Here is a 14,044-nt window from a genome sequence, read left to right as displayed (position 1 = left end):
TTCTAATATGTTTTTTTTTTTAAATTTATTTGTCTTATAGAGTTGACTAAGAATTCAAAGTTTTTAGCTAGTCTCGGGCCTAGCTAGCTCCTAGTTAGTCTCGATAACCGGTTCCGTTAATTTTAATTTGTGAAAATTCCTAAAATAGTCTAAAGTTAGAGAGATATTCCGAAAATAGTCCATAAAATTTCATTATTCCAGAAATAGTCCAAGTAAATCTATCAGGCCCGATAGATTTCCAAAAAATCCAATTGGTTTTTAAGGTCCAGTTAAAACGTGTCAAGTGTCCCACTCCCACCTACCCCCATTGCTTTTCACCTCAAAATTATCTTTCCATATGGTTTTCCTCTCAAAACCATCTCCCCACGTTGCTTTCCTCCTTCTTTCATTTCCAAAGTTGGTTTTCAACCAATCTATTATCCGGCCACCATTTTTCCGGCCACCATATTATCCGGCCACCATGTTTCTTGTGAAATTTAATCTTTTTGTCACTTTCTTGAAGAAAGTATGGTGCTTGTGGGGAGATCGATTTCTTCGCAAACGAGATGAAAGAATGGTGGCCGGATAATCCGGATATGTAAGTGTCGGCTAATGACTTTATTTTAATCCAAATATGTAAGTGTCGCCGGATAATATGATGGCCGGAAAGTTGGTGGCCAGATAATGACTTCATTTTAATCCGGATATGTAAGTGTCGGTTTTTGTCGCTTTTCACCATATTATCATCAGATCGAAAGTATGGTTTCTTGAAGAAAGTTGGTTTTCAACCACTCCTTCTTTCAGATTATCTGAAACAGATGTCACCACTTCTGCCGCCGTGGTCAAGCACAAGAAGAGGCGGCTGAGCTTATTATCACCCATGGTGGCCGGATAATATGGTGGCCGGAAAAATGGTGGGTGGATAATAGATTGATTGAAAACCAACTTTGGAGATGAAAGAAGGAGGAAAGCAATGTAGGGAGATGGTTACGAGAGGAAAACCATCTAGAAAGATGATTTTGAGGTGAAAAGCAATGGGAGTAGGTGGGAGTGGGACACTTGGCACGTTTTAACTGGACCTTGAAAACCAATAGGATTTTTTGGAAATTGATGGTTGGGTAAAAGTTAGTTATTATTATATGTTAATTAGTTATATTTAGTTAAATAAATGAACGAACATTGGTACTTCAAGCATTGCTATGTGTTTTCAGGACATTGGAAGTTAAGGAGCTTAAGCGAGCTAATTCAGAGCCATCCAGATGAAGATTAAGCAAGCCTCGAGAAGATGGAAGCATGGGGAAACATGTATTGAGGGTTAAGAAGGATTCAGGAAAGGATTGGATGAGAAACATGAAGCCGAAGCGAAAACTGAACAAGATGGGTTACCAGGAAAGTGTGTTTTAGTAAAACGGACATATCTTGGCCTAGAAAATGAGTTACGGAATCCATAATATATGAATTTCATGTTTCTCGACGAGACAAATTCGAATATGAAGTCAGTTGCATCTTTGCGTATCGCGAAGATGCAGTACATGCAACTTTGCGATACGCAAAGATGCTCAATGTCGGCAAAAATTAGGGTTTTTCACTATATAAACGATTTTTCCAAGGCAAAAGAGGCTACTTATGACGATCTTCCACCATTCCAAGGCTTCCGGTTCATCTCGGGTTTGCATGTTCATCAAGATAAGTGATATAATAGATATGCCGATGCTTGGCTAAGTTTCTTGTTCATTCTAGGCTAGGTTTTTGTGTATTTTAACTTCTGACCAGATTCGTATGCTTAAGGTTTATGAGCTTGATTGAGTTATTGCTTTAGTCTTGCTTAATTTGTGATTGATTATTTAAACAATTTGTGTTTGGGCTTATTAATTAATGCATTATTTGTTTAGTTGTGTTCATCAACATTTAAGGTTTAAGCTCTTGTGTCATTGATTAGTTATCATCAAAGATTGTCTCTTTGGTTTTAACAAACATAAGTTGGTAATTAGGTAAACTGAGTTCCATTGTGTTATCAATTCGGTTAGGGTATCGTTTGACATCACAATCCAACTACCAGGTTTAGTAATTTCTGCGTAATCAATATAATCGAATCTGGGATAAAGTTGAATGTCGTATTAACCGAACCAAGAATGAATGTTTTTATTAATATTATTTACAAATCGTTTTTAAGTAATTGTTAGTTTTAATTAATCTTTTTCTAAAAACCGCTTGACATCGTCTGTCCGCCTTAGTTTAATAATTAATTTAGTCATAATAAACTTGCACTTTCCTTGAGTCCCTGAGGAGACGACCTTACTTACCCATACTTGTTATAGGTATTTAAGTCTTAAAATTGATGGTTTGAGTAGACCGCGACAGCCTACGTCAGAAATCTATCGGCCCAATAGATTTACTTGGACTATTTCTGGTATAATGAAATTTCATGGACTATTTTCGGAATCTCTCTTTAACTTTAGACTGTTTTGGGAATTTTCCCTTTTAATTTTGTTGATCGTTAACAAAGTTTGAAAATAAAAATTTCTAATTATTTAATATATATTTCCAAATATCTAGATACTGGCATTGGACAAATAATAAAATCTTCTTACTAAAAAAACTTAATTCAACCAAATAATCTAGTGTATCTTTTTATTAATGATATATTAAATTGTAATAATATATTATTATTAGTTTAAATTAGATGCTTTAAACTCGCATGTTGCGAGGGAATGTGGCGGATTTGATCGGCATCAAATTAGTTTGCATGGATCTTATCATATAAAAATTGTAGGGTTGTTTATGTAATTTATAAAAATTGTAGGGTTGTTTATGTAATTTAATGTAACATGATCGTTTCCACATCAAAGGTTATAGGTTGATTGTGTAATTAATAAAATTTGAGAGTTTGTTGTGCAACTAGAGAGCTAATGTAAGTTTAGTTGATTGTTTTTTAGATGTACATGTAAAGATAGTTTAATTGTAATATATGCAAATGTAATGTTAGCTATTTATAAAATGTGAAAATGTAATAGATACCTTAAGCTCATGCTTCTTTACAACAGATGGACTTATACGGGCTTTTAAGGTGGTTGCTAGAAAGTTATTTAGTGCTCGAAAGAAAGCGGTGGTTGTTTGGTAGCTACTTAATGATTTTATTAAGACGTTATCTCTGAATCGGCTAGAGTTTGGTTACACCTCTTAATAACTAATGGTTAAGTTAGAGGCTACCTCTTAATTAGTTACGTCTCTTACTGATTGAGTACTTGATTTGCAAACAATCCCTAAGATTAAGGTTAATAACAAGGATAATTACTTTGATAATACGGATAATGAAGATGAAGATCTTGGTGGCATCAAGAAGAGGTTAAGGATAAAGATGGCATGATTAGTACACATAAAGATGGCACTAATATTCTTTGAAAGGGCCCTAAGGTCATACATGGTCCTTTATTTAGGTGATACAATCTCAACTTTTTGTTAGGAGACATGAATTTTATTCAAAGGTGAGGAAGAAAAAAAAGAGAAAAAACTAACGCCAACAAGTCCAAAGTTCCATAGGCTACTTATTGACTTTTTTTCAAAAAGTTATTTGAAAATGTTGGAATTTGTGGCTTTTTTATAAACAACTTTCTAACTTTATCAATAGACGATATCATAAAGCATGAATTTGTGCGTGATAAAGTAGATGACTATTTTGAGATGAAAAACAATAAGTCATGAATGAAAAAAAAACCCATACGATCATACCACCTAAAAGCCGTTTTACTTTGTATCTAGATGCTAACGTTAGATGTTTAATATTGAAATGTTTTTTATTTAGATGCTATATTTAACAATGTCACAATATCTTATGCAATAAGCGACAACACCTAGTCGTTTATTTTATAAGTTAACTACGAATTCTCCAATCATTCCAGTCGCTTCTTCCGATATCAAGTTAGATATATGAACCCAAGTTTGAAATTGTCAATGTGAAAAAGAAAACAAAGATAATTAATTAAACCATACAATTACAAAAGTTTTATATGAGTCAAAAATAACTATTTGCTTGGACTATTATAAAGTTGCCAATTATTATTCATATTCACAAACGAACATTAAAATCTGCTATATTAAATGTGTTAAATTGGTCAACTATATGGGCCTACGTAGGGATGAGAACGATCAAAAATTCCGATCCCGAAAATCATAAATTCTTGGTACCGGTATTTAAGGTAAAATTCAGAAAATACCGGTACCATACTGATACCGAAACTCAAAACAATGATACCAATTCAGTACCAAATCAACACCGATTTCAGTATCTAAACCGGTTCGATATACCAATCAATACCGTATCAAATTTTCATCTCTGGGCTTAAGGCCTAACCCATAATCACTTAAAAAAAAAGCTAAATCTTTAAAACATATATAATTTTTGTATTTCTAATTTTACCCTTCTCACAATCCACAAAAATCTAAGTAAAAAGGTCTAGAGACTAGAGAGAGAGTAGTGGGAGGAGAGAGAGTGAGTCTTTAGTGGACCCCACCAAGTACCAACACACATGTCTCAAGACATCATCTTTTTCAGTTTTTGAAACCTCAGCTGCGCATGTTAGCAAGAACCAGTATGAAGCTAGTGTTTATGAAACCACTCTTGTTCTTTGTTTTCTTGTTCTTGGATCTACCCTTGCTATATTGCGCCAGGCAACCATCAGCTTATACCCAGAAGCTGAAAGTTAACAGACACTTAAAACGCCTTAATAAACGGCCTATTAAAACCATTCAGGTATTTGAATTATTGGGTTTGTTTTATAATTAGTTGTTATTATTATGTTATTCTTGAAATGTTTAGTTTTAGTTGCAAAGGGTTGTATAAAGTTTTTTTTTTTTTTTAAGAATTAGTCATGTTTTGGTAGGGGTGTGTATGGGTTGGTTCGGTTTTGGGTTAAAACTGAGATGCTTTAGAGTTTTTCAAAATCGTTCCGGTTTGGTTTTTTCGGTTTTTTCATTGAGGTGTTTTAATTATTGGGGTTTGAATTTTACAGTTATTACTGTTATTATGTGATTCTTGAAATATTTAATTTTGGTTGCAGAATGTTGTATAAAGTTAGCTTATTTTCCAAGAATAAGTCATGTTTTAACAGGGGTGTGCATGGGTCGGGCCGTTTCGGTTTTGGGCTACAAATGATCCAAAAATCGTACCAAAAACCGAAATGTCAGTTTTTGAGTGTTTCAAAACTGTTCGGTTTCGGTTTTTCCGGTTTTGCCATTTGGGGTTGAAAATTTTACGTCGAAAAGAAAATTTGGCCAAAAATAATGTAATTGGGCCTAAATGCATTTGTTAGTAATTAATTCATTATTATGCGATTGAGCTAAAATAATTGTGGTTAAACTATATATTAAAATATTATAAATTACTTAAGGTTTAGAATAGAAAGTAAAATTCTATCAATTCGGTTTGGTTTTTCGGTTTCAGTTACACCCAAAACCGAAACTTAAACGTCGGTTTTTATTTCGGTTCAGTTATTTGGGTTGGTTTCGGATCGGTTTTATGGGTTTCATGCACACCCTTATGCTTTCGTAACTATGTTCGCTTATGATGGTTTTCTTGATGCTATTATTTAGTGCTAATAAACAATATAATTTATTATTATTACATGATTTAAACAGAGTCCAGATGGAGATATTATTGATTGTGTACACATCTCTCATCAGCCAGCTTTTGATCATCCATTTCTCAAAGACCATAAAATCCAGGTTTTTTTTCTATTTTTTTACATTTTCAAGATTTTCTTTAACAGATTCTTGATTTTTTATATTTTTTAAAATTAATTTAGATGAGGCCTAACTATCATCCTGAAGGGCTTTATGATGAGAACAAGATAAACACAGAGTCCAAAGAAAGAGAGAACACAATCCACCAGTTGTGGCACGTGAACGGCATGTGTCCTGAAGACACCGTACCGATAAGAAGAACAAAAGAAGATGATGTTTTGAGATTGAGTTCTGTTAAAACTTTTGGGAAAAAGAAGCATAAAAGCATTGCTGTGCCAAGAACTATTCCAAGTTCTGCTGATCCGGATATTGATATCGAAAGTGGTCATCAGGTTAGTAAGAACAAAAAAAAGAATAAATAAATAAATAAATAACTGTTATACTTTTCTCTTATTTATGACTAAATATAAGGTTAAATAAGTTTTCGTGAACAACCTATGTGTAAATACACTTTATTTTTAGGTGGCTTTCACTAGTTGGATCCTTGAACTGAACGGGCTTTATCTCACCGCACTGTCGTGCCTTCGGGCGAGTGTTCACGGGCGTTGGCCTTAGGTGAGGGTTTTTCCCGCATAGAAAGACGAGTGTATCTTGATGTGGTGAATTTAGCCAGTAGCCCATTTGGAGGATTCATTGGCCATTAAAAAAATAAATAAATAAAAGATGAGTAAAAACAAAACGGGTGGTAAAAAAAAATATAAAAATCTGTTCTTTTCCCTTAATAATGACAAAATAAAAGGTTATAAAAACACCATTTTTGGGAGGTAATTCTTGCAATCTTGAAGATTAGATTGCCTATCTTTATTTTATTAATTACATATGGTTTTGGGCATTAATGAATTAAAAAAAAGGTTCATTTCATAAGTTGCCATCATTATAGCAAAATAAAGAGCTAATGAATACATTAGGATGGAAAAAGTAATTCCTTTCATAAGTTGTCATTATTATGACAATATAAGGAGGTAATAAAAATGTCTCTTGATTATTGTCATTTTCTCTTAACTTTAAAGCGATAAATAAAAAATAATGATAGATGCTAAAACTTAAAATGCTAATTTTAATGAGTTCTTAAGTCTTGATTATTGATATTTTTGTACTTGTGTTTTGCAACATGTAGCATGCCATAGCTTATGTGGAGGGAGACAAATACTACGGAGCAAAAGCAACTATGAACGTTTGGGAACCGGAAGTACAACAATCAAACGAGTTTAGTTTGTCAAAGATTTGGATTTTAGGTGTTTCTTTTGGCCAAGATCTTAACAGCATCGAAGCGGGTTGGCAGGTATTCTCATAATCCATAAATTTTAATGCCAAAAACGATACACTAATTTGAGATGAATATTTTTTTTTTTGCTTTATCGACTCTGGTTTAGTAAATATTGATGATTTTCAGGTCAGTCCAGATCTTTATGGTGATAACAACACAAGACTATTCACTTACTGGACCGTAAGTACTGTAATAGTATTTTTAGAGTTGCACCTTGTGCAGTAGAAGCTCTACCTTACATGGATTTTTAGAGTTGCACCTTGTGCAGTAGAAGCTCTACCTTACATGGATTTTTTGATTATTATTATTTTTTTAATATTCTTCTTGGTGCAGAGTGATGCATATCAAGCTACCGGTTGCTACAATCTACTGTGCTCGGGTTTCATTCAAATCAACAATAATATAGCAATGGGCGCAAGCATATCTCCGGTTTCTGCATTTAGGAATTCACAATACGATATCAGTATTACTGTTTGGAAGGTAATTTTCTACATTCACTTTAATTATATTGTTTGTGGGATTAAATGGGCAAAAAGTTATTTCTTTTAATTTACTTAAGATAAGCACTAAGTGGGAATAAGTGAATAAATTCAAAGTTGTGTAAGTGCACTATTAGTCACTATTCAAGAAAAAAGTGACAATCTTTATATTATCTTTTTCTTGAACATTTCAGAATCACACATTTTTGTAAGTGCATATTTTGGAAACATAATTAATGTAGAATGATAACTTTTAGGCATGTAAACGAACCAAACGTTGAGAGAAGAGTTTGTGAACCGTTCGGTGGTTGGAAGTTTGTTTGCTTTGCTCTATTTAATAAACGGACGAACATGGACAATCTTTTTTGTTCATTTAGTTAACGAAGGAAAATGATACATGTCTCGTTTGCTACTTTATGTTTGTCAACGTTCGTTCATTTACAAAATACAAAAATGTTGGACTCATCTATAGCCCGACACATGTTACAGATTGTATTCTTTGAATAAAGATGATTACTTTAACAATTAATATGATTAACCGGTAATGTGATTGCTTACGACTTTATTCAGGACGAAAAAGAGGGAAATTGGTGGATGCAATTTGGGAACGGATACGTGATGGGCTACTGGCCGTCTTTCTTGTTTTCATATTAGCCGACAGCGCTTCAATGATCGAATGAGGTGGCGAGGTGGTGAACTCCGAGCCAGACGGGCAGCACACGTCGACACAAATGGGCAGCGGGCGGTTTCCAGAAGAAGGGTTCGGTAAAGCAAGTTATTTCAGAAATATTCAAGTTGTTAATAAAGAAAATAAGCTTGAATCATCCAAAGATCTTGGCACATTCACCGAACAATCCAATTGTTATGATGTTCAAACCGGAAGCAATAGTGATTGGGGTCAGTATTTTTACTATGGAGGCCCGGGTAAAAACCCAAATTGCCCTTGACCCGAATGACGTTAACAAATATTGTAAATTGCAAGTTAGGGTTAACATGTTCGGGTTAGGCCTGTTAAGATTTTAGCATCAAGATTAGATTATGTGTCTCGGAAATATATGATCTAACCGTTATGCTAACGCTAACGGGCCTACCAATATGATCTTTTAAGGCTTCTTTAGTGAAAATTATTGGTTTTTTTTTATATTTTTATATTTTTTTTGGTTTGATGGGAAAGTGGCAAAGGTTTTCAAAAGTGTGAAAAAATGCAGTCTCTTGTATGATTTCAGTGAATCTTTAAATGTAGAATTTGGTATAATTTGTGGGTGGTTTGCAAGTCAAATGAATGAATGCGTTGGTTTTAGCCTTTTGGATAGTCCTAACTAATACAATTTAACAAGACTTCTATAGTACTAATTTAATTGGTTGTGGTCTTGAGATGAGGTGGCGTTCAACGAATCGACAGAAGTTTTTTTTCTTTAACCGCTTTATGTCTTTACCCTTGAACTTTAATAATTTTTTTTAAACATATATATACGCCCCTTGAAGTTTAATAAAATTAGTTTTTCTATTTCTAACAAATATTTTTTATGTTATCTTTTTTTACGTTTAAAACTTTTTTTTATTTAAGTTAATAAATTGAAGTTAACTTTTAACTTTAGACATGTTTATCTAATCATGTCGTGTGCTTATTTTTACCGTTGTTTAGGTAAATTGCATGGTGGTCTATATTAACTCATTGAGAGTAAAATAATTAGTTAATTAAGGATTCTGCACACAAGGTATCAGCAATCAAATATTCACTGCTAGGCTATCCCATTCTGTGTCATATTTAGCAATTGGTACATAATCTACTTCAGAATAAATATAGAAATCAATGCTACTAACTGAATATTATGATCTAAAAGAGAAATTAGCAGATGACTTGTGTGTTTCATCTCTTAGAATGAGTCCTGACACGCGCGTTTGCTTTCCTCTGGATCGGACCGTGAGGGTCAGCGTGTTTAATTTTCACTCTGGATTGAGTCAGATCTGTAAGCATTACCTTTTTAGCCCAGGCTCGGTCAAAGTAAAGACATTGTGTAGGTTGTCCTCTAACTGGCCTACTACTCATGTTCTCGAAATAGTGGTCACGAACGCACTCACAAGGGTCTAAATTAACCAACTTGTCAAGATCAAACTTGGAGTCCACTTATTTTGGTGGACGACTTCAAGTACTAACAATTGCAAATCCATTGTTGAATATATTCACTTCAAATCTTAATCTTAGTCAAAGTAAACACAAGAATGCTTTGAAAAGAAATCAACTTTAAAATGATTTTATTATTTAGTGGATTGTATCATTATTATCCCACCATGCATTTGATAGTCAAACACAAATGGGTTGGTGGTATATATAAAAGTATAGTTTATATAGAAATGAAAAGTTTTATATAAAAGAGTTAGAATTTTATATTGACACCTGAATATAAACTTTTTCATAATGTTACACCGGTTAGCAAAAAACTTTAAAAGATATATGAGAAATCTAAAGATCAAATCTATTGTTTCATTTATCATTTACAAATCTAAAGTTCAAAAACCATTACAGGAATGTATGAGAAATTGAATGGAGGATGAAAAGATATATGCTTTAGACCATAAACTTGAGCAAACTTTTCCACCACCAGTTGACTTGACATGAATTACCACACAAATTGTTTTTCAAATTTTCTCTTATATGTAGTCATGCTTTATGATTGCTTGCACCTAATACAAGAATGCCTGTACATTAAGAATTCGTCTCGTTCAATATATAAACACCAAGCTGCTGGTGCAAATGCACCAACACAAATATCATAATGGCCACCACCTTAAGCACACCAATGCTAATGTTATCAATCTTCTTCATACTCACTTCTATTCCAGTCCCATCATTCTCTTGTCCTTCCCATCAAAAGCAAGCACTTCTTCACTTCAAATCCATCCTCACCACCTTCATCAATTCTAATTCTTATGACTCTGTAGTTCTAGAGTCATGGGATCCGACTTCCGATTGTTGCTCCTGGGAGCGCGTTATTTGCGCCAAAAGCAAAACTGTCACTGAGCTCCACCTCGATAGCTTAGGAGTTTCATTTCCTGATATTGATTCGGCTCCAGTATTTTCTGATATCTTGGCTCCGCTTTTTCATATCAGGTCACTTAAGAAGCTTGATATCTCATTCAATTATATGCACGGAGAGATCCCTGGAGATGGGCTTATGAATCTCACCAAACTGGTTCACCTTGATATGAATTCCAACTATTTCAACGGCTCCATCCCCAGCCAACTTTTCTTGTTGATGAATTTACGCTACTTGGACTTGGGCTACAATTTGCTCGAGGGGAAACTAGGACATGAACTTGGGTCTTTTCGAAGATTGACTACACTGAATTTAAATGAGAATTATTTCGAGGGTCGAATTCCTTCTCAACTTTTTGATCTTGAATCTTTACGAATTCTTGATCTGAGTGGTAATTATCTTGAAGGTAAGCTAGGGCCTGAACTCAGGTCTTTTCAGAATTTGACTACACTGAGTTTACGTGACAACTATTTTGAGGGTGGGATTCCTTCTCAGCTTTTCAAAATCAATTCTCTTCAAGTTCTTGATCTAAGTGGAAACAATCTCGAGGGGAAACTAGGACCCAAACTAGGGTCTCTTCGAAATTTGACTGCACTTCTGTTAAATAACAATTACTTCCATGGTCAGATTCCTCCTCAACTCTTCGAGCTGAAGTTTCTTCAAAATCTTGATCTAAGTGACAATGTGCTCAATGGGGGTTTAAGTCCAGAAGTTGGTAAGCTTCGAAATCTTGAAATACTTTTGTTGAAGGCTGATTTTCTTTCTGGAAGTATTCCAGAAGAGATTGGAAACTTAACTAAGTTAAGGGCATTCTCCTTACAAAGGAATCTTTTCTCGGGTGGAATCCCATCTTCAATTGTAAACCTCAAGAAACTAGAAACACTGGATTTGTCTGAAAATTCTTTCTCAGTGCTAATTCCAAACTCTATAGGAAGACTATCCAACATCATGGCACTTGACCTGAGCGAAAACAAATTTACAGGTCCAATTCCATCGTCGATTCAAAACATGAGCAAGTTAATAGTCCTCCGGCTCGATAACAACATGCTCGTCGGGAAAATCCCAACTTGGTTATTCAAAATCACAACTCTAAAGGTATTGTTCATTGGTGGAAGAAGAAATGGCTTAATTTGGAATAGCGAAACTAAGATTGTTCCAAGTTGTAATCTAGCGTTCCTCTATATGTCTTCTTGTAATATATCCGGTCGAATTCCAGAATGGATGTCCTCTCAAAAAGGTATGCAATATCTTGATTTGAGCCAGAATAATATGGAGGGAGGACTCCCAAATTTTCTTGTAGGGAGGAAGCTTGAGGTGATACTCCTTTCAAAAAACAAGCTTAGTGGATTAATCCCACCTCTTCTATTTGAATCTGAGAATTTGTTGACACTTGATTTGTCGAGCAACAATTTTTACGGGGAGTTACCAGAAAATATAGGCAACGCCAAAAGAATTGATTACCTTTGTTTGTCAGAAAACAATCTTTCAGGACAAATTCCAATGTCCATTTCAAGGATTGACAGCCTTAGAAATCTAGACTTGTCCACAAATAGATTTTTTGGCGACAAGTTACCTGTTTTTGGAGATAAATCAGAACTGAAAACCCTAGATTTGTCCTACAACAACTTTTCTGGTAATATCCCCATAAAATTTCCTATTGGAATCATAAATCTTTATTTATGTGGGAATAAGTTTTCTGGCAACTTGCCTAGAATCTTTAGTAAATTGGCCAACCTAAGAGTTCTTGATATTCATGAAAACAATATTACAGGAAATTTACAAGATACCTACCCACAAATCCCTACTCTCGAAGTTCTTGTCCTAAGAAATAACTCACTTGAAGGATATATTCCGAGCAATATCTTCAACCTCAGTTCTGTTAGAATTCTTGATCTCTCCTGGAACAACCTAACTGGAAGTATTCCACAAGAGATAGCAAACCTTCCAAATATGACCAAAACTCCGCACATTTCTACACCCTTACCCCTTTCACATTCCATTTGGGATATAATTAGCAATGTTCGCTATAGGGATGTAGTTGTAAGATGGAAGAGATCTTTTCAAGGACTAACACACGGTAACCTTGAAACCTACTCTTTGTTGGATTTGTCACACAATAAAATCTCTGGTGAAATCCCGTCGTCACTGGGCAATCTCAAAGCCTTAAAACTACTCAATATTTCACACAACAGGATTTCAGGGCACATTCCAATGTCTTTCGGTGATCTACAGAACATAGAAAGTTTAGATTTGTCACACAATGAAATCTCAGGTACAATTCCGGAATCACTAGTGAAGCTCAACCAACTCACAATTCTAGATGTGAGCAACAACATGCTGGTTGGTAAGATTCCCGATGGTGGGCAAATGGACACTATGAATGGTTTTGAAAACAACATTGGCTTATGTGGTATGCAGATCAGGGTTATTTGTCCTCATGGTATACGGCCGGTAGAAGGAACTACAATAAAAGATGAAGACGAGAAACAATTATGGTTTTCATGGGAGGGAACTTGGGTTGGTTACCCAGTTGGGTTCTTCTCATCAATTTTAATCATGGGCTACTTTCTGGATTTTCTTAGGCTCTTCAAAATTTGGTGAAACTTATAGTCAGTTCAATGTTCAATTGTTCACTAGTTGTTCTCTAGAAGAATCATGTTATAATTCCTAAAATATAAGGTCTTTTTATTTTGTAATCGTACAATATATTATACGGTATCAATAAAAAGTTGTAATCTTTTCATGATGTGTAAATTAACTTCTAGTTTCTTTCTTATTGAAGAACCAGTTAATTACTAGTAAAGAAGAATAATAAGTTTTAACATTGCTAAATAGTTAGGTACTTATTCATTTGGTCAGTTGATAACTAAACCCTTTCTGTTATGATTTGATAATTGTTAGGGGGCTTTAATCTCATATAATTTATTTTAGTTTAGGAGTGTTAGTTATTAGATCAATATTATTACCTTGTTAATTTTTAAGCTTAGAAAACAGTTAACAACCAAAATCAAAATCCCCAAGTACTAATCAATAATCTAGAATTATAGTTACCTGACAATGTGATTTCTAAACGGAAAAGAGGAAAGCAAGTGCTGATTAAACAGAAGACACGTAATTGCAGTGAACTTGTGAAGTAGTGATAAAACATCTATCAAAGACAAGGAAACTTCTGAGTTATGCAATGAAAAAAGAAAAAGAGAAAAAAAAAAAAAGAAAATAACTTACAATTTGGGTTTTGAAGTTTCTGTATTCAGATTTGTGAACTGCATGTTGGATCGTAATAAAATAGGGCAAAGTAACCCGCCCCATCTTAATTTCAAAAATTTGATTTCCACCGTAACAATTAGCGCTCAAGACCATTTTATTCAGAATTTAGCTACAAACAGATTGGTGTATTTTGCTTATTTCGATTTGTTGTTAAACTCGATTCCGGCTTCTTGGCCGGAGTATTTTCACCTCAAAAACATGGCTGGAAGAAGAGGACAGTTTCTTACCTGAAAAACATGGCTAGAAGAAGAGGACAGTTTGATTTTTTTAAACGA

At 34.2% G+C, this 14,044-nt stretch overlaps 1 protein-coding gene and 1 pseudogene across 2 annotated transcripts; both read left to right on the top strand.

Moving 5' to 3' along the window:
- The first annotated feature begins 4,452 nt into the window (after positions 1-4,452).
- On the top strand, positions 4,453-8,448 carry LOC143599188 (protein neprosin-like; annotated as a pseudogene). The gene is made up of 7 exons (XR_013147264.1): positions 4,453-4,729; positions 5,614-5,700; positions 5,781-6,050; positions 6,836-7,000; positions 7,112-7,165; positions 7,319-7,465; positions 8,035-8,448. The product of XR_013147264.1 is annotated as a protein neprosin-like (transcript).
- A 1,793-nt stretch (positions 8,449-10,241) lies between these two features.
- On the top strand, positions 10,242-13,103 carry LOC143599189 (uncharacterized). The gene has a single exon (XM_077077195.1). It carries the CDS (start codon positions 10,242-10,244, stop codon positions 13,101-13,103), a length of 2,862 nt encoding a protein of 953 aa, XP_076933310.1.
- The last annotated feature ends 941 nt before the right edge of the window (positions 13,104-14,044 follow it).

The sequence above is a fragment of the Bidens hawaiensis genome, unplaced genomic scaffold (genome assembly GCF_021521415.1).
Source record: "Bidens hawaiensis isolate Kalapana, Puna unplaced genomic scaffold, B.hawaiensis_p1.1 tig00051599_1, whole genome shotgun sequence".
NCBI lineage: Eukaryota > Viridiplantae > Streptophyta > Magnoliopsida > Asterales > Asteraceae > Bidens > Bidens hawaiensis.
The sequence above is the reverse complement of the archived record's forward strand: the minus strand, read 5'-3'. Positions and strand labels throughout refer to the sequence as shown.

Excerpts from the sequence above, each read along its gene's own strand:
- LOC143599189 (XM_077077195.1), top strand. The coding sequence starts at position 10,242 with ATGGCCACCACCTTAAGCACACCAATGCTAATGTTATCAATCTTCTTC.